This window comes from Lynx rufus, unplaced genomic scaffold, assembly GCF_022079265.1.
Source record: "Lynx rufus isolate CCGP_SWC_20201006 ecotype Redwood Valley unplaced genomic scaffold, mLynRuf1.p SCAF_6, whole genome shotgun sequence".
NCBI lineage: Eukaryota > Metazoa > Chordata > Mammalia > Carnivora > Felidae > Lynx > Lynx rufus.
In genome coordinates this window covers 64843661-64863396 of record NW_025814878.1, presented here as the reverse complement: position 1 = coordinate 64863396, position 19736 = coordinate 64843661, and the positions used below count along the sequence as shown (strand labels likewise).

At 38.5% G+C, this 19736-nt stretch overlaps 1 protein-coding gene across 1 annotated transcript; it reads right to left on the bottom strand.

Annotated features, from left to right (window-relative positions):
• Positions 1-457: 457 nt before the first annotated feature.
• LOC124528980 (peptidyl-prolyl cis-trans isomerase NIMA-interacting 4-like) lies at positions 458-871 on the bottom strand. Its single transcript, XM_047102866.1, has one exon. The coding sequence runs from the start codon at positions 851-853 to the stop codon at positions 458-460; it is 396 nt and encodes a 131-aa protein (XP_046958822.1). The 5' UTR covers positions 854-871.
• Between the last annotated feature and the right edge of the window lie 18865 nt (positions 872-19736).

Here is a 19736-nt window from a genome sequence, read left to right as displayed (position 1 = left end):
GAAGTTGGTAATTTGGGGAGGATGAAGAATATTATCATTCAGTTTATATTAGGGTTTTAAATCTCTAAATTTTTTAACTTTCCTGGTAAATAGGAAATGGCAATGTCCTTGAGAAATAGCAATGTCTTAAGGTGAGTATGTCATTATTCTCATCCAAACTGGATTCACAGCCTAAAGGGAAATTTCATTCTGATATCAAAAGAAGCAATTCTTGATCAATCTAAACGAGAGTAAGTTTTACACCTCCCCATATCCAGACAATTCAAAAGTTTATAAATATAAGGTATCTTCCTTAAAAGAAAAACAGTAGCATATATGAATTGACATATGGTGTTTATTAAACTTATAAAAATGGAGTTGTCTTTGGTTTCAATTTCACATAATATTGCTTACCTTAACTTTCTTGCCCAGAATTGATTTCTTTTTCTTTTTTTTTTTTTCAGTCTTGCGTACCATTTTATTTTCTCCCTTCAACCATAATAATATGATATCCAAATTTTGTCTTAACCGGAGGGTCTGTAAACACAGGCTTATCCAGCCCACTTATGGGCAAGGCAAATGCTGCTTCCTGAAATGGTCCCACCATGGTACCTCTGGTCATCCAACCCAAGTCACCCCCTTGCCTGGCTTTATCTTCACTATACTGTATGGCCACTTCATTGAATCTCATTCCAGACTTCAACTTTTCCATGGCTTCCATGAGTTTCCCATGTTTTTCACACAGAATGTGTCTGACCTTTACTGCATTGCCACTACCTTTGGGATCCTGAGCCTTCTTGTCAGAACTGTCGCTCCCAAAGGCTGCTCTCCCTTTCCCCCCTTTCCCGGAATGGCTCTTTCCCTTGGGCGGCATCTTCGAATCTTGGGGCTGTACTCGATTTCTGCTTTTTCTAAAGGACTCATTATCAACTTTAATAAACCTCAGATTGATCCCTTTTGGAAAACAAAGAATACCTTACTTCCTGTGTCTCTAGCTTAATTTACAAAAAACAAAACAAAAAACCAAACATATATCAGAATTGATAATTCACCTCTAATTGAAGAATATTGAACTGACATATACAATATTTCTGGGGGCGCCTGGGTGCCTCAGTCCGTTAAGTGTCCCACTCTTGGTTTTGGCTCAGGTCATGATCTCAGGTTTAGGAATTTGAGCCCCAAATTGTGCTTGGTGCTGATGGCGTGGAGCCTGCTTGGGATTTTCTGTCTCCCTCTCTCTCTGCCTCTCTCTCTTATTCTCAAAAATAAATAAGTAAACTTAAAAAGTTTTTTGAAAGCAAAATTTAGCTGTAGGACTGTATGTAATAAGATGTGAAATCTGGGTTAAAAATTTAGTCTTGAAATGCCATTAGATTTTGAGAAAGAATGTGGGAGATTTAGGATATGCAGAGAATAAGAAGTTAAATGACTGCACTTCTTTCGAGATGCTTTTTTATTTTAGATTTTTAGTTGACTTTATAATTGTGTTTATATTAGGAGAAATTGTTAGTGTTTAATCTATCATCTTTATTTTTGGCATTCTATGGCTAAATGGAGTATATAACTATTTGTTAGGAAAAAAGTCCTATGTGAGAACCATCCCCTCATAGCTAGGTTGTCAAGAGTGAACTTTCAAAAATAAAATACAGAGCTCAGTGCAAGTGGGCTGCTTTGGCTATGTGTGCTGTTCTGGTGTATCTGTTCCTGGATAGCTCGGTCTTAAATTCATTTATCCACTCTTCCATCAAGCAGCAGTGATTTACTGAGTGTGGACAGTAGTAGGCTGTTTAGCATGGTGCTATGAAGTTACAGTTTGATTTTATTATCGTCTCTTTTCACTCTAGAGGCTTTTCCGTTCACATACCAATTGCCATTTCTTGCCTTTTGTAGCAGACACTATGAGTGCCACACTCATATCCTTTCAGATTCTCTTAGTATTTCCAGGCATGCCCGCTTGATTTTTAAGGGCCAGCAAATACATCTTTGTTGGGGGCTAACTTTGGGCTACCAAAACTCAGTTTGTCTACATGTTTGTGCAGGCTGAAAGTATGTGAGAAGTAGTATTCCTTAGGCGATGGCCCTTAACCCAGTGACTTATGGTTATAGAGGTATAAATACCAGGCTCCTCACCCCTTTACTGGAATAATTACAGAGCTTCCCTGTGGTGTCCATTGTGGTAGTTGGCTTAAATAATGCACCCTGTAATAGCTGCCTTTACTTTTCTGTATTTTCATTTCCCTGTCAAGGTCACTATTTCAAGTAAACAATGTGTATTCAGTCCTTGTCTCAGAATATGCCTTTAGGGGAAACCTAACATAGAACTTGGTATTCTGTAAACAATACAGATAGAATCTTGGTTGTAGCCATAAAAGTCTACGAAATACAAATAGTAGGTATGATTTTTGTTACTTTCTCAGACCTGAAAACTTATATACCCCAACATATGACTGGCAGAATCTTACTGGGTATAGTTAATTGTAATTTCACATTCACGTAAATTCTGTATTGGGTTCACCAAATGAGGGGTGTCTGGGTGGTTCAGTTGATTAAGCATCAAACTCTTGATCTCAGCTCAGGTCTTGATCTCAGGGTGGTGAGTTCAAGCTCCATGTTGGGATTCTACACTGGGCATGAAGCCTATTTAAAAAAAAAAGACAAAGAGTGAATGGATTCACCAAATGATATGCCAAATTGTTCTCTTTTAATTAATGAAAGTAACTGGGCAGAGTGGTTACATATTCTGTTTTTTAATTGAACAAAACACATTGAATGTCCACTGTATGCCAGGTACTATTCTAGGCTTTGGTGATATAGCAATTAATAAGACTATTGATTACTTAGTCTTAACTCTTTCTTAGTCACCCTTTTATGGAAGCTTAAAGTTGAGCTTATTTTGTTGTTTTCAGCTATATTGACATACTATTCTTGCAAATCTTAATAGTTGTTAATAGTATATTATTGGTTTTACTCAATGTGTTTAATACTTTTCCCTGTTACTAGCATTGCAAGACTCAAAAGTTGTATTATATTTCCTCTGTCGGGCTTTTCCATCTTGATTGCAGCTCACTGATTTTGCATATCTGGTAGTTGCAGTTCTCCTTAATCAGTTCTTTTTTTTTTTTTTCCTCTTCAGTTTCAGTCATTCTCTTTAAAGAATGACTTCATTATTGTAGAATTTGTTTCAAGGTCTACTTTATTATTCCAATAATGTTTCACAGCAATTAGCATTTTTCAATGTTCTCATATTTGGTTCAGCCAGATTTACTCTTAAGATTTTTGAAGCTTTTTATTAAGTATAAAGATTCTCAAAACTGAGTACATTTTTGATTAAGTAAATAAGTGGTCCAAAACACAAGTAATTCTTAATACTATGCAGATAGCATATAGCAGTTTGAGATAAGTGCCACATTTAGCTTTTCACATTGTAACAATATTCAGCTTAATTTTAAAATATTAATTTAAAAATTCCTTAGAAATGCATAAAATTTTTATAAATGGTTATTGCTTTCCTGTCACATGTCAGGATAAACATAAATTGAAAGCTGTGGTTTTTTTTCCAAGTGCATGCATTGATTGGAGTGTTCACTTGAAATTTGCACCCAGCTGAACCTTGAGAAAATAGCAGGAAGTTTATATACATAGAGTCTGTTATTTAAAGGTTTTTACTCATATCATATGTGTGTTCCTTTGAAAAAACCAATTGTTTATTAGTCATTCTTTGCCTTCCATATTTTTTCGCATAGAAATGATTCTTAACAGTATGTAGTTGGCTTTTTACTTGTCTACCCAACATTCGCTTCCCTTTGTTTTGGCATTAGCATCTTGGTTTTCCCTTAGAGAATGACCCCTCTCTGTACGTGGGTTTCAGGTGAGGTTGACTGCTCTCCCCTGCTTCAGTGGTGGGAAAACCATCTAGTTGTGGCCACAAAGTGTAGTACCTTCCTTTGGTCACAGTGATTGGTTCAGGAGTAGATATGTAAACCAAATCAGGCCAATCAGAGCCAATTGAGTGACTAAAACTATGGGAAAGAGGCATTCTCTTTTTACTAGGGTTGCTAGACTGGTAGTCTGTATACCCAGAGCTACTACCAGCTGACCTTATGACCATTTGGGAAGACCTTATTTGAGAATAAAGCCTGTAAGGGGAATTGGAGCATGGATGGGAAGAGACAGGATCCTAATGACAATGCCTGAACATCTTGGCTGGAGATCTACCTCTGAACTCTTACTTACATGAACCATTAACTTTCAGCTTTCTACCAATACTCTCCTACCACTCCTTCACAATTTGCATTTTTTCTTACTTGCAACTGTAGGTTTCCTAATACTTACTATATACACTATATGAAACCATTGTTCTCCCTCCCCAACAAGACTGTTGTGACCAAAACACCAAATAGATAGACTTCTATTTTAAAAAGCTTTTGGCTCTTGGGATATATGCTTGAGGGTTAAACTTTCTTTTTGGTGAAGCTTTCTTTTCTATGATGCTGAAACCATAGTTAGATGCTTAGAGGAGAGCAGAGCCATTGAAACTGAGTATGAGCTAAATCTGCAGTCGTAAAGAAGGCCTATTGTCCTTAGAGACAATACTGCTTACTCAAAAATGTATACCAAGTTCCTGCTATTTTAGGCATGGGAATAGAGCAGTGAGCAATAGAGATAAAAATCTGAACTCTTGGAGCTGACATTCTTGTGTTGTTCCAGAAGACTTGGTACCCAGAACTGGAGCCATTTCTGGGGCAGATGGCATTCAGGAAGACTTCACGCCTCTGCCTAAAACCCAGTGGTTTCCCACTGTACTTAAGTCCAGAGGCCTTAACACAGAGTAGTACTGCAAAGGTCTGGCCCATGTTCACTTGTCTAAAACCTTATCCAAGAACTTACACTCCCTTTTTCATGCTGCTACAGGCAAACAAGCTCTCTTCCCTTCTTTGAACATTCATCTCTCTCACAAATATTCACATCTTCTGCTCTCCATCTTGTCCATCTCTATCCCTGACACTTCACATGGTCACAGCTTAAATGACACTTCTTCAGAGAGACATTCTCTCCCCACCCAGTCTAAAGTGGACCTCCTTAATATTGGATCTCTTTGTCATAATGAATTTAATATATATGTATATGTATTTCTATATATTTCTTTTTTAGTGTTTATTTACTACCTCTCCCACCAATGTAAGCTTTGTGAGGTCAGAGACTGTATTTGTTTTGTTCACCACTGGATTGCAATAGTGCCTAGCACATTGTAGGGACTTAAATATATTGTATAACTGTGTGGCTTGACCTCAGCCTCTTTAGATGTAGCTTCTACTGTCTTAACCCTTTTTTCAGCCTCATGCTTTCCAAGTCAAGGACCCTTTGTAGCCCTCTTCTTTAAGCTGCCTATCCTAGAGGTAATTCTGGTACAGCAGTCACCATCTATTTATGTTATAGGCTGGGCCACAGGCACCAACTGGGAGAGTGACCACAGAAACCTGATGAGATAACTTGAACCAAAACAGAAACTCTGCCCTTTCAACTAGAGCTTTTCAGAGCCGGAATCGAAAGGGGCAGGGTAATCCCAGAAACCCAATGGTGATTATGGGAGCACTGAATCCCAAACTGACTGTAGGCTAAAGAGACTCAGGCAACAATGTGGAAGCCAGTGATGAGACTGGGAATATGGGCAAGTGTGTCAGCTTGTAAGCTTGTTTGTTTGGAGTGTAATGTTTGTGTGAGTTGGGAGTGGTATAGTGGACAGCTGTAACTTTTTGCATACTGACTGCCTGACACACACAGAATGTCTGGATAACCAGGCAAAGTAGACCCTCCAGGTGGGAGAATCAACATAACCTGAGGTGCTGGGGGGTGCTGGGGAGAATTGGAGGCAGTGGAAATGAGATGAGCTGACATACTGCTCTTGCCTATTCCCATTCCATACTGGTTCTTTGTTGGTTTGGGATGAGGTATAAACAGATCCAGTCAGCCTACTCTGGTCCCTTTTAGACTTCAGACTTTTTTAGAGCCAAGATATTAATTTTTCTCCCTTATGTTTTATTATGAAAGTTTTCAAATGTTCAGCAAACTTGAAAATATTTTACTGTGAAATTCGAATATTTTCCACCTAGATTCTAACAGTAACATTTTTATTTTGCTTGTTTTATTACAAGCATCTATTTAGCCCTTTATCCACCTACTAATACATCTTAATTTTTGATACATTCATTGGTGAAAGTAATCGTAGACATTGATATATTTTCCTTTAAGTGCTTCAGCATTCATATCATTAGCAAGAGTTCAATATTTTTTACAATTTTTTCTTTTGAGGTAAATTTTATATATAAAAAATGCACAAATCTTTAGTATCCATTTGCTGGCTTTTGACAAGTGAATACCCTTATATAATTCAAACCCTATCAAGTTGTAAAACATTGTCATCATCCCTGTAAATTCCCTTATACCCTCTACCAGTCAATTCCTGCCCTGACCCTTGGAGGCCAGGGCTGGCTCTTCTGTTTTGTTTTTTTGTTTTGTTGTTTTTCCCTATCATATTTTGAAGACATCAGCTTATACTGGTTAGGGTCGTTAATGAACCCTTAAATAATCTTTCTATAGTATCTGTTCTTCTCATGATTCAAATAAAAACTCTACTTCTAAAATGAAAAATCAACCAAAACTTGAAAGAAAGAACTTGGTACAGTGTCTTCTTCATAATGGATTTCCCTGGTTAGGGCCTAGTGTTGTGTTATCTAACTCACATTTCCACAGGGTGCACCAGATACAGAATAAAAGTAGGATCAAGGGTCACAAGTTCACTTTAACAGAAACAAAACAAACAGTATTTCTGTGGTATTACCTCCTCTCTATTTTCCCCCCACTACCTAGGTCACTCCAAGGTCACTCTGGCCTCTTCTTACCAGTGCTTTGAAGAAGTCTCCATGCATGTTGTATATAATCTTGCTAAATTGACCAAAATCATAGCTCTGTGAACACTAGGTTTTTACCCTTACTTGGGTTAAACTGGTACTCCTAAAGTCTCTGCTAACCTAAAGATGTATTTCCCAGGAGCATGCTTGGCCTTTTTAAGAATAGACCTTCAGTGGCCAAATCCCACTTGTTTTCTAGATATGTATACTCAGACACGTCTGAATTTTCTGTGGGTTCATAGCTTAGCTTCATCCTTGGTGTCTGTTGCTATAATTACAGATGACATTTTTGAAAACTAAACCACTGATAAGGACCACACCTTTATTCTAGCTGTTACTCCAATACAGTGGAAAGAACTTTTTGTTTTATGTTGGACTTTAGCTTTCATACATTCCTTTTCATATATTAAAGTGAAGATTTTAATACATTAAACATTAACACATGCAGACTACCTTCTGTACCTTGAATTTGGACTCTTTTACACCATCTTCTCATCAATGATTTAGAAACAGTGCAGCCAAAAATTTAGCTTCACCTATCTTCTTGGCTGTAGCAGTGTTTGTTTAATTCTTTGATATCCTACTATATTTTATCCTTATTTGAAAAATGAATTCACAATAGAAAAATGAATGGGCTGGTTAAGAAACTAGGGCCTAAATATCTTAATACATTTAGGACAAAGACTAAAATCATTGAATGAGTTGAAAGGACTGACTTGTCAATCTCAGCCAAAGGTTTGTTAGATTTGAAGGGATTTGTATGTTGAGGTATATTTTTTAAAAAAGAAAGAACATATGTGGGACACTTTAGAAATACACCACCAAAGATTGAGTTTAAAAGGTAAGCATAGCATTTTTTAGCTCTTTAAGAAGAAAACCCAATGTTAAAATAGTTTATCATAATGTAATTTTCCTATTTATCAAAATTAATAATGACAACATACTATCTGATTATTTATCCAGTGTGGATTTATCCCAATACACTATAATCTCCCTAGGCTTTTTTTTTTTCTCCTTCTTTTAACTACTCTTTCATGAGAACCTAGAAAAATGACTAGCATTTACATGGGTTCAATAAATGTGTTGAAAGAATTAACAAATTTGTGTGAATATTCCTATAGAAAAGCTACAGGGCTATTAGGTTGAAAGATATGCACATTTAAAATATTGATAGGTGCAGCCAAATTGCTCTCCAAGGGGCATAAATTCCGTTCTTGGGGTAGTAGGAAAATCTAAAAAGGATGTAGATTTATTATTCTCATGGGAAGAAATTAATATGCTTAAAAAAATCCTGTATTGTTGTTTAAAATGTTCAGGTAGAGAAGTATGTTGTATTGAGAAACTTTTAAAATTTCGAAGTTGTTGCTTATAGGTTGGTAGTGTGGTTATGCAGAGGTAACAAAAAACTGAAACTTGCATGTGTAGATGTTGGCCAGGTGTAGTGTAGGAAATGTATTTTAGATAGAGGGAAGAGCAAGTGCAAATACATGATATACAAACAAATATCCAAATATTCAACAATTGAGATGAGATTAAGTATATACATCCATAACTTGAATGATAATGTGGAGAAATTTATAAATGAGGTGGTTCTGTAGGTAGTGACACTAAAGGATACTTTTTAATTTAAGGAGAAACACAGGTGATTAGCAGTTGTTTTGAAACAAATACTGTGTGTGTTTGTGTGTGTACCCACACACGTTTGTATCTGTCCTCACAGAGATAAAGTATCTGGGAGGTTACAAACCAAATTGTTAACTATGTTTTTCCTGGGGAAGTGAGCGGGTTGAGGTTGTGATACAGAGATTTTTTATTTAATATACTTAGGTTTTAATTGAGTTTTTTAAACAGCCAAACTGTATACATTTTGTAGTGAACTGTTTTTTAAAGAAAAAGAATGTGTTATGTGGAAACCTGGTGGGCTGTTCCTAAAATACAGTTGTTAATAAATGTGCAGGAAGCATTAGGACATTTCTTGTAGCAATTCTTTACTAATCTTTCACAAAATAGGCTAGGTTAGATTAGTGATTTTTTGGCATTTCTAAAGCCATGGAGTCTATTGTTTGAACTCAATCCTAGGCAGAATTCTTGTATGTGAAAATGATAAAATCAGAGTCAGTTGGTGGAACCTGAGAGTGAGGGGCCTCTGTCAGTGTTCCCCTCCCCTTATAATCTTTTGACAGACCCTAGGGCTTGCTGAACACAGTTTGAAATACACTGTTCTCTTCCCGGGATGCTTTTGATTTAGTCCTTCCTGAAGGTCAGAGGGATATACCAGCTCTGTGATTCTAAAGCACAGAGAATAAAGAATGCCTACAGGTAACCCCAGAATTCTCTCTTGCCTTGCAGAAAACACGTTTAGAGCAGGAGATATTCATGTCATGTAAGATAGTTCCAGATGTACAATAAGAGACCGTTTTTATTTTGCATTTCTTGGCTTTGGAGTCTTATAATCTTCTTAAAAATCCAACCTTTATGATCTATGCCCTTTTTATATCCACAAAGTGATGAGAACAGTTGTTAAACTAACAAATATAGCTTCTATACATGTCTGACTTCTTTGCCAATGTTAAACGTAATGAAATAAACAACTTTAAAAAGGAAGATATTATTTTGTATTTGTCTAAGAATATTCCTCTTTCAGGTCCAAGCAACTGAACAAAGAAATTAAAAAGCATAATTAGTATTTAATAGTGAAATTTAAACCAACTTTTGAAAGAATTATTCTTCTTTTGGGATGCATACATAATTTTATATTTAGTGTTTCATGCCTAACATTTGATTTCTGGGCTTAGTATTAGAAGCAAAATTTCTTAATGCCATATATCATTATGCTAGTTTGTTAATAAAAGTTATTTTGATCTAAACATGCTAGTGTGTTTAAAATAATAGAGAAGCATATTGTCATAGTTTATTCACATAGACCCAAGTTTTTGTTCTGTGCTTTAAATGGTTTTATTTACTTTTATTTAAAATTTGTGCATGTACATATGACTATATAGTAGAGGAAAAGAAAACAGCCATAATATAGAAGATGAAAAAAATCTCTTTTCCCCACAAGGTGGTACTGTGGTTCTTTTACTCTTGCAAAAATCTAAGCACAGAATTGATATTTCTGTACTTGTCTTCTTTCCCCCAACATTTTACAGGTGATCTACAATTAGATTCTAATAAAAATGAGAAATAATTTCAAAGGAAATTTGATACTTTTAAGTTTGAGGTAAATGGCAAGCAACTAAAAATTCTCTAGCCTTCTAATAAGAGTTTCCCCTCCTAACTTTTTGCTGCTTTTTAAAAAGTTCGTGTACAAATTTTGGTTATAGTTTATGGTATTTTATGTACACTCTTTATACTATATATACTATGATAGTGTAGTAGCAGTTTTTGCTATTATAAAAAGTATTAGCAGACATCTTTAAAATGGTTCAATTAATGAGCATAAATGCAACTTCTCATTTTTAGGCAATTCGATTTTCTCCCTCTTCTAAGCAATATCAATAAAGAACTTCCTCAGTTCTATAAGTAAAAATTACAGAACATGGCTTTAAAAAAGACAAAACACTTGAGTAGATATTGTGTTATTTCTTTTTACACTGTATCTTTCAGCTTATTTGAAGATTAAAAACTATGTTCGTATATAAATATGGAACATCATATATGTTTGTTTTTCTCTGTAGTAAGAAATCAAGGCAAGTCATTGCATGATTGGGTTCCAGCCTCAACTTCCTGGTTCTGCCCCCTGGTAGCTTGTGACATTTGTTGAGACCTTGCATAGATTTCTGGGCCTGGCAGAGGGAACTTATGACAGAGGTGCCACAGCGGCCCTTGCCCTCAGGGCAGCGGTGGTCTCAGGGGTCCTGCATAAGAATTAAGTGGGGCGAGAGCAAGTGTGTCTTGAGACTGCATTCACAGAGTAAGCAGAGCTCTTCCTAGACTGCCCGATTATTTTGGGGTGGCCCGGGGAGCGGGCTGATGGAGATTATGCGGATTTGCCATGGGAATCCCAGAGTCTAGGAAGTGGAAACAAATCTTTGATGAATTTGTTGGCTACAATAATGAACATGGGAGGAAAAGAAAGGAGAAAAGGTATTCTACGAGAGATTGGGGAGACAAAACCAAGGGAAAAAAAACAGGATCAAAAATGACAGTAAACGCCGGGGAAGAGAAAAGGCAGAACATAGAAAAGAAGAGCAAGAAGCGGAATTGAACGAAGACGGGGCAGGACACTAGGAGCCGGAGGCTGGGCATCCGGCCTCTCATTTCATCCCACAGGGAGCCCGCGGAGAAGGCGTCTTCGGTCCCGTTTCACGGGTTGGAAACATCGACCTTAAGAGGTTAGATAACTGCTCAAGGTCACCGAGCTAAGTAGCAGAGCCAGGATTCTCACCCCTCCTCAACCCAGATCCAGGGTCTGGCTGGATCGTGCCAGCCGCTCAGGGAAAGGGCCCGCAGGGCGGGCAGAGCGCAGGACGCGCCGGGCTGGAGTCGCAGCTCCATGAGCGTGCAGCAGAGGCGGCCGGGCGGGGATCGGTCATTACCTCCCCAAGCAAGGGCGCGGCTCGGGGGCCTCTCTAGACATCCTCTCCACAGCGCGAGTCTGGGCAGAGGAGGGAGGGCGAGCGGCGCTGGGCTCCCGCAAGGGGAGAGTCACCCCATCCCTCCGCTCCCGGTCGCATCCAGCCTCTTCTTGGCTCCGCGCTGGGATCTCCCAGCCACGCCAACGCGGGGGCCCCTCTGTTCGCCTCTCCCGGCCAGCACCTCCAGACCCACACAAGTCCACCAACGCGCCCTGAGGGCTGCGGGCGGGCGCTGCATGGGATGCGTGCAAAAGTTAACCATACGCCTCAAGCAGGGCTCAGAGGACAGTGTTTCCAGGCGCCTGGGCTCAAGCTTTGTGGTGGAGCGTACCTGCCAGTGAGACCAGACTCAGACACAGGGAAGCCGGGGATGTTTACTAACCTAACTGTAACTTACATGAACATACACAAGTACGTTAAGGGTAGAGATGTGTGCACCCTCACAGGAGGTAAAAACAAAACAGTCACAGGGAATAATGCCTAGTTTGTATTGTAAATCGGTGCAGTTTGGATGTTATGAGCACCCCATTCGACGAATAGCTCCTGCCAATTCTTAGTGATTATTCAATGATTATTAATTGACGAGACACCTTTCACCTGCAAAATGGCTCGTCTGCATTGTCTTTCTTCTCAGAGAACTGCGAATTAAAGTTTCTTTGTTAGGGAGAACAAAGAAGAATCCAAATTATTTTAAGGAGGCTTTAGCATTTGACTTGGCAAACCCTTTTGCTAAAAGATCAACCTTCCCTCTTTGACTCGCCCCCTCTCTGTCACAGCCTCAGTGTGGGGTTGTCTTTGCAACAAGGCTAATGCTCCCAGCTGGTTTGGGGCCCCTCTCTTTCAGAATTTAGCAGTTTAGAAGTAAGAAGAGATTTAGAAGCCTTCTACCACATACAACCTTTTACTTTCACATCGGAGGTAAAAGAGGCCTGGAGAAGTTAAGGGCATCTTGCAAGTTTGTGCCAAAGCACGGGCCGACTCCCCGTCCCACCCTTGTTCCTTGGGGGTGGTGGCCACCTGCTCCCATTTCCTCCCTTCACTTGGCCCCCATCCTATGTTCATCTTCCCTCTTGGGAGCCCAGGAAAAACTCCCTTCTTAAAAGTTTGTCAAGCAGGCAATGTCTTCTTCCTTTTCATCTTAAAAATTATTTTCTTTTGCTGTCAGATTCATTCTGACATAGATCAGGGGTGGAAAAGTGTGTGGTATAGAATAGAGTCATTAGTAAATCCATCTCGTTTTTTGTTTCATTTGACAGCAACACATTAAATTAATCCCTGTCCAAAAGAATCACATTAAGGGAGCTGTCAATGCTAATCCCCAGCTCATTGTTGCTACCTAGCTCAGGGTTGACTTTAATAGGTCGCGCTGACATTTGTTTCTTGAGAGGCACATCGGTGACTTCATCCAGACCCAAATCTGTTCTCATCAAAAAGTGGAGGCACTGGCAAGTTTTTACAGACTCTGAATTCTCTGGGTTTCTAGTTTGGGGTTTGGGCTCTTGTTGGAAACATTGATTTACATTTAGCTTTTAACAATGAAAAGAAGATAAGGTAGAATCCTCTTTGAGAAAAACAAAAAGCTGACTAAAAAAACCAAAACTAGAATATTATTGTTCTTATGCTTATTTGTATCATCCTATATTAGCTACTACTGTTATCTATAGATCTGATTGTATACACGCCAGATTTAAGGTGAAAAACAAATGAGAAAAAATAAAATGTTGAGAAGAATAGACTGCATAGACTAATGAAAAGGGTAGAAGCAAGGATGAGAAAACCTGGAATAGAAAAGACCTATAGAAAAGCTGGAGGGAAAAAAAGGGAATTTACTGGCAAGGAAAAGTAACATTTAAGCAATAATTTGGATAGAAAGAATTCGGGCAGTATAGAAACTAGGAAAAAATACATTACAAAAAGGGCAAAACATTCCTTTAACCAACATTTAGAAACTATGATTATAAAATGTGTGTTTTTTTTTAATGTTATTGCTCTGCCTCTCTATCCTCTGTTTTCCACACCTTCCCCCAACCCCTGCACACTGATATGGATTATCCAGCTTTGTGCTTATGACGTTTATGGATTCCAGATCTGACAATCATATATTAGCCTTTGTCTGGGCAGCTAAGAAAAAGCAGAAGACTGATCCGATCTTAAATCATTTAACCTGTTCTTAAAATATGCCTCTCACCTGGTTATTCTTATTTTTGTGGATATTTGGCAACGTTTTGAAGATGAAGTGGGAGCTAAAAACTGAGAAGTGGGTATCCATTATTTAACAAACATATTGAGTGAAGCGTACAAATACTACAGATTTGCTATATCCATATATGCCAGAAAATAACTATGTATATTCTATTTTTACTAATTGAATCATACTTTATTCATATTGCAAGGTGATATTATACATCTTTTTATTAACTGAAAACTCACCTCTACCTCAATTTTTTTCCTCTGAAAATCTGTATTTTCAAGTAAACATGGCACATTTAAACCTTTTACTTTCAGGATTTTTGTTATTTCACTTTTATTATAGTTTTTATTCCTTTTGCTCCCTTTATGTCCTCAGAATTACCTCTGGACATAACCATTTAAAAAATTACTTTTCTATAATCTCTGGAAAACACAAAACTATCTATTGAAGGCAATTTCATTTATTTGAATGATTGAACAACTGAGGCTAATTCTCAGAAAATGGGCTAGGGTTTTTGTGGTCCACATAATAAGACCAGTAAGGATCAGTAAGAAAAGAACTATGCATGCATTCAACAATCTCCAGACAAATGCCAGGAGTATGAGGAATAAGAATTTAGCTTCATAGTGCATCAGTGGACTAAGACCTAGTTGACATTTTAGAAATTGGTGGGTTAGAGCAGACATGAATGGAATGCTAAAACTCTAGGTACTCCAAGGCTTTGTACTCAGCATGATCGATGTCTTCTACATAGTAGGCATTCAGTGGACAATTTTTACACCAATAATGAATGTTTGTGTAACATGCATGGAGAAAGAATGCAGGACAGAAAGAATACAGATAGGAAACAGAAAGGAGAAGGCCAGAGGAGGTGGCAGAGTGGGACATTGTTAGTTGTCGAAGGGGGCATAATCGGTGGTGCTTTGCTGGGTTGCAATGACTGAGGAACCGGATCTGGGAATTAAAGCAGAAAGGTGAAGCCAGTAGGCAATTATGCAGTGGAGATAGGAGTACTTATCCTTTGGAAATGCATCCATATGCACTGTTCACTATATTATGCTCAGATAAGAGCTTTACCTTCAAGGAATATGTATTTCAAAGGGAAAACATATGTTTTTGAATTTAGATAAGTTGTTATGTGTAATGATGTATCAGGAAATAACTTTCAACGATTGTGAACTTCTGTGTGCACCTCATGGTTCTGCGCAATCAGGAAGAGCTCCTCCCTTTCTTCTTTGCTGAGATGCTCTAATGACAAACCATTGGTAGTGGATCCCAAGGCCACTGGTGGAGGCTGGGGTGGGACCTGGGGGATGGGAAATGTTTTAGTAGAGTGAACCCCCAGTCACTCTCTGGAGGCTAAGACCATATCCTAATCCCCCATCCCATCCACCAGTCCTCCTACTGTTGTTTTCTTTATCGGCCCGAGGGTTGGTCTGCCTGCTTTCCTTCTCCACATCTGTCTCCTATGGTTTTTGTGTGGGCTTTTCTTCATCCTGTTGTGGAATAGAGCCCCGATTCACTGCTTTTGCCCTATCACCCATCTGACCTTGAGGCAAGCACAGCATTTTTTTATTTTTGAAAAGGATTATTTTCAATAGTAATGATGGGAAAAGAGGGGATAAATAGAGGTGTGAGGGTACCCCCATTTTTCCTTTCTTTTATACAACTAGATTTTTATGGAATCAAAATATATACAGAAGGACCTAAATCAGAGGGTAAGCTTCAGATTTCATGTTAGTTATTTGTCACAGGAGGGGAGGCACAAGGCTTCTGAAAAGATGGTGAAGATTTGCAGTGGGGGTGTGGGCGCTGCTGGCAATGTCACACCTTGGACTGGGTGGGGTAAGGACAGGGAAGAGAAAGTCAATTCTGGGGCTTTACTCTCCAGTCAACTCTCCTCACTTGCTACTGCTTCTGAACACAGGCTCCCCAGTGCCCATCTCCCTGCCCCCTTCAAGTCTAGGACAGCAGGGAGCAGCAGGGTGAGAAGTCAGACACACAGGGTTGTTTCTAAGTGTTGATAATTTTCTCTGAGCTCTTGATGGCCTCTCATTACTGACCTGTGGCATGCTTCCACAATATTGTTTTCTGGGTTAGTAGACCAAGCTACTTGGAATATAAAGAAGACCCAAGGGGAGAAAGGGATGGATAGGAACTTATATACTTTTAGTTTTTGTTCTATTGCTTCTAAGCCTTTGGAAAAGGCTGTAACTGACAACTACAACCCATTTTCAAACTTAAATTATATCTGTGCAATTTAGGTAGAAAGCCCCTGGGCCGATATGGTACCTTTTTTTCTGTGCCTGCCAGGGTACCAAGCACATTGAAGGCATTTAACAAATAATGATAATAATTTAAAGCAATGGGAGCATTGGGTGTATAGGGAGATAAGAAACTGGAAGACTAGGGCCCACTAATAATTAATAATGTCTCAGGAGGTGGTCCTACTGTTTTTGGATTTTAAATCCCCTTGTTCAATTTCTTGCTGGAGTGAATTCCACACAAAAAAGAATAATCTTTAATTTGATACTTAGTCACTTCAGTGTCCTGTGCTGAGCTGGCTAAGATTGCATATTCTTATGAAAATATATGCATTCATAATCAGTCTGATAATGTTGCTCCCCAGGGCTTCTAAATGCAAAAGCAAGAGATCATATATTCAGATATGTGTCTTCAAAGTCATAGGATCATCTGAGAAGTTTGCATTTCTCATTTTTCACTTTTTATTCTTGGAATTGAAAAGAAAACAACACCCTGAAAACTTCTAATTAAATACATAACGAAACAAGGCCCAGTACCCATGAGTTAAGGCCTCACCAGGAATGAATTCTTGTCCTTTAATGTGATAGGCTGAATTGACAGACATTGTCATAAAATTACAGGATAACTAGAGTATGCTTTTGATTAAGGTTTGATTAGCAATTATTTTCTGCTTCTTGTGCTTATATTCTGAAGATTCGGAGTCTGCATTTCTTTATGTGGTTGAAATATTCAGAGACCATAGGAAAGGCTACCCCCCCAGGGAAAGACTGGAAAGAATGCAAAGCACGTCTTCTGTGTCCATCCCTTCTTCCAATGTGTTCTTTTTCTTATGTCTAGAGCATCCTTTAGCACCTGTCTTGGTTTGGATTTAGACTTTCATTCTCTTCTCTGGGTCAAAGCTTGTTATTCTTTGCTTTTCTGAACTGACTCCATTTCATATTAGATTCTGCTTTCATAATATTCTTGAATCCTTCTTCTCCTCTATATCCTCTTTACCATGGTCTTATTTTGAAACTACACCATCTCTTTTGTAGTAGCTATTGAATTACTCCAATAGCTTCTTTCCATCCTTCACCTGCTGTTAGAGTTTTTGTTTCTTTTCTTCCTTTTTTCTTTTTTTTGGGAAAGAACAAGGAATCTTTAGTGTTCATTTATTTTTGAGAGAGAGACAGAGTGTGAACAGGGTGAGGGACAGAAAGACAGGGAGACAGAATCTGAAGCAGGCTCCAGGCTCTGAGCTGTCAGCACAGAGCCCAACGTGGGGCTTGAATCCACAAACTATAAGATCATGACCTGAGCCAAACTCAGAGGCTTAACTGACTGAGCCACCCAGGCACCCCTATTTATTTTTTTTTCCTTAAAACACAGGTCTGCTTTTGTCTCTCCTCTGGTTAAAAATTTTGACACCTTGGGGCACCTGGGTGGCTCAGTCGGTTGAGCATCTGACTATTGATTTTGGCTCAGGTCATGATCCCAGGGTCCTGGGATTGAGCTCTGCATCAGGCTCCGTGGTGAGTGTGGAGCCTGCTTAAGATTCTGTCTCTCTCTATCTCTCTCTTCCTCTCCTTCTGGCCCTCCCCAACTCACTTTCTCTCTAAAAAATTTTTTTGGACACCCCACTCATCAGTTCTCAAATAAAAATCATAATCTTTAGCAGAATATAAAAAGAACTTTGTTGTCTGGTCCCTGGCTATCTTCCCAGCATCATCAGTTGCTACCTGACTGTGGATCTTTGTACATGTGTCTTTATAAGCTATTTTGCTCCGTCCATACCTTTGAACATGATAGTCTGTCTGCTTGGATTGCATTTTTCCCTTTGTTTCTCTGAAAGATGCCTGACTTTCCTTCAAGGCTCACCTTGAAATTACCTTATTGTATTGAAGATGGCAATTATTTCCTCTTCATTCCCACACTTCCTTTTAGGAGAATCTGTCCTTGGACTGGGGTAGGATGAAGTTAGATTCTCTTCCAAAAATTGATATGGGGATAGAGAGAGAGTGAATTAGCTGGCTATGGATGTTGGATAAGTAAGGTCTTAGGGTCTCAAGCGTTGATATGGTCATATGTACAAGCCAAAAAAGTTGATCTATGGCAAAAGGTAGGGAAATGGGGCAAATTGCAGGAAAAAGTATATATGAAAGATACGCTTAGAAAGGGAACACCAGTAGGTTCTCGTTAGTTTATCGACTCTTATCAGAGTCCCTCTTGAGACTGCATTTTCCTTTTAGAAACTCTTATCTATTTGTGCTAATATATTCTTGTTTTATTTTATTTTATTAAAAAAAATTTTTTAATCTTTATTTTTGAGAGAGAGACAGCGTGTGAGCAGGGGAGGCACAGAGAGAGAGAGAGGGAGACACAGAATCGGAAGCAGGCTCCAGGCTCCGAGCTGTCAGTACAGAGCCCAACGCGGGGCCCCAACTCACAAACCATGGGATCATGACCTGAGCCGAAGTCGGATGCCTAGCCGACTGAGCCACCCAGGCGCCCCTAATATGTTCTTTATTTAACTTGTCCAACTGAGTTTCTGTTTTTTGTTATAAAATGATTCCTTATTAAGACTGATCTAATATATGCGAGAAAATTATTGCATACATATCTGTCTTCTCCACCAGACAGTAAACTCCCTGACAGTTAGGACACTGTTTTATTTATCTTGAGATTCCCAGCAATTAGTCTAGCTGTGGTAGATTGACAATATATGTTTGAATGAATGAATACTAACCTCATTTTTTCACTGCCTTTTCTAACAAAGAGCTTAGGAAATTACAAAGTTGGTGTTGCTATCATAGTGGATGATAAAGTGTTAGGTCTTCCAGTAACATATTGTATTTTAATAAGGGTTTTCTGGAATCAATCCTTTGAGGTACAGGAAAAGCTGTAAAAGTGGGAATTTATCAGTATTGGATTTCATGGGGAGGTATTTAGGATCCTTTCAATGTCTGAAATTATACCTTTGTTCAGGGCCAGTGGGGAGTAGGGCTAACAGCAGGAGGAACTGTCTGAGGGACAGATGGACACCCTTCCTGCAGGGACTGATGAAGTGGGAACAGGAGTGGGACCTTACTTCCCAGAACTGCATTTAATTCCTTTCTAATGGTTTCCTATAAACACAGATCATCCAGGAAGAACAGAAAATAGTCTTAGAGGAACCTTTCAAAATACTGAGTTCCTTGAGGTTATATCACAATGTGGAAACTTCGCTTTGTGAATTAGTATATTGCTCTTTAAATATTTTAATTTCTAATAATACATTCTCTTCCACTTTCTGTGTTAGTATTACTAATCAAATGGCACTTAACAGACATCAAATAAACAATTATTTTCTATGGCATAAATTAAAGATGATGTCATATTATAGCTGAGACCTCACTATAGGAAAATCAAATGTGATGGATCATTGAAATCAGCCTGAGATGAATGTTTCCCTCTCCCAAATGAACCTTCCAAGATTTTTAGGTCATAGAATTGTTGATCTCTCCTTTTAATTGTGAGGTGTACATTTTTACCTTCTTTTCTTCCTAGTCTACAGTATTAATAAGCCTTCCCTTTCTTTGGCTATACCAAGACTCTTCTTGTTTTTTGTTGTTGTTGTTGTTGTTGTTGTTGTTGGTTGAACCAGGGCAGTGCAACTATTGTCCTCATTAACTGGCATTTCTCTTGGTGCAGATACATTTGAGAACATCAGCATTAATCAGACCAAAGCCTATTTTAGCAAGTCCCCCTTCTAGACAAAACTTTAAACAGGGAATTCATCCTTTTTTTTTTTTTTTTGAAAAAAAAATTTTAATATTTATTTATTTTTGAGAGAGAGAG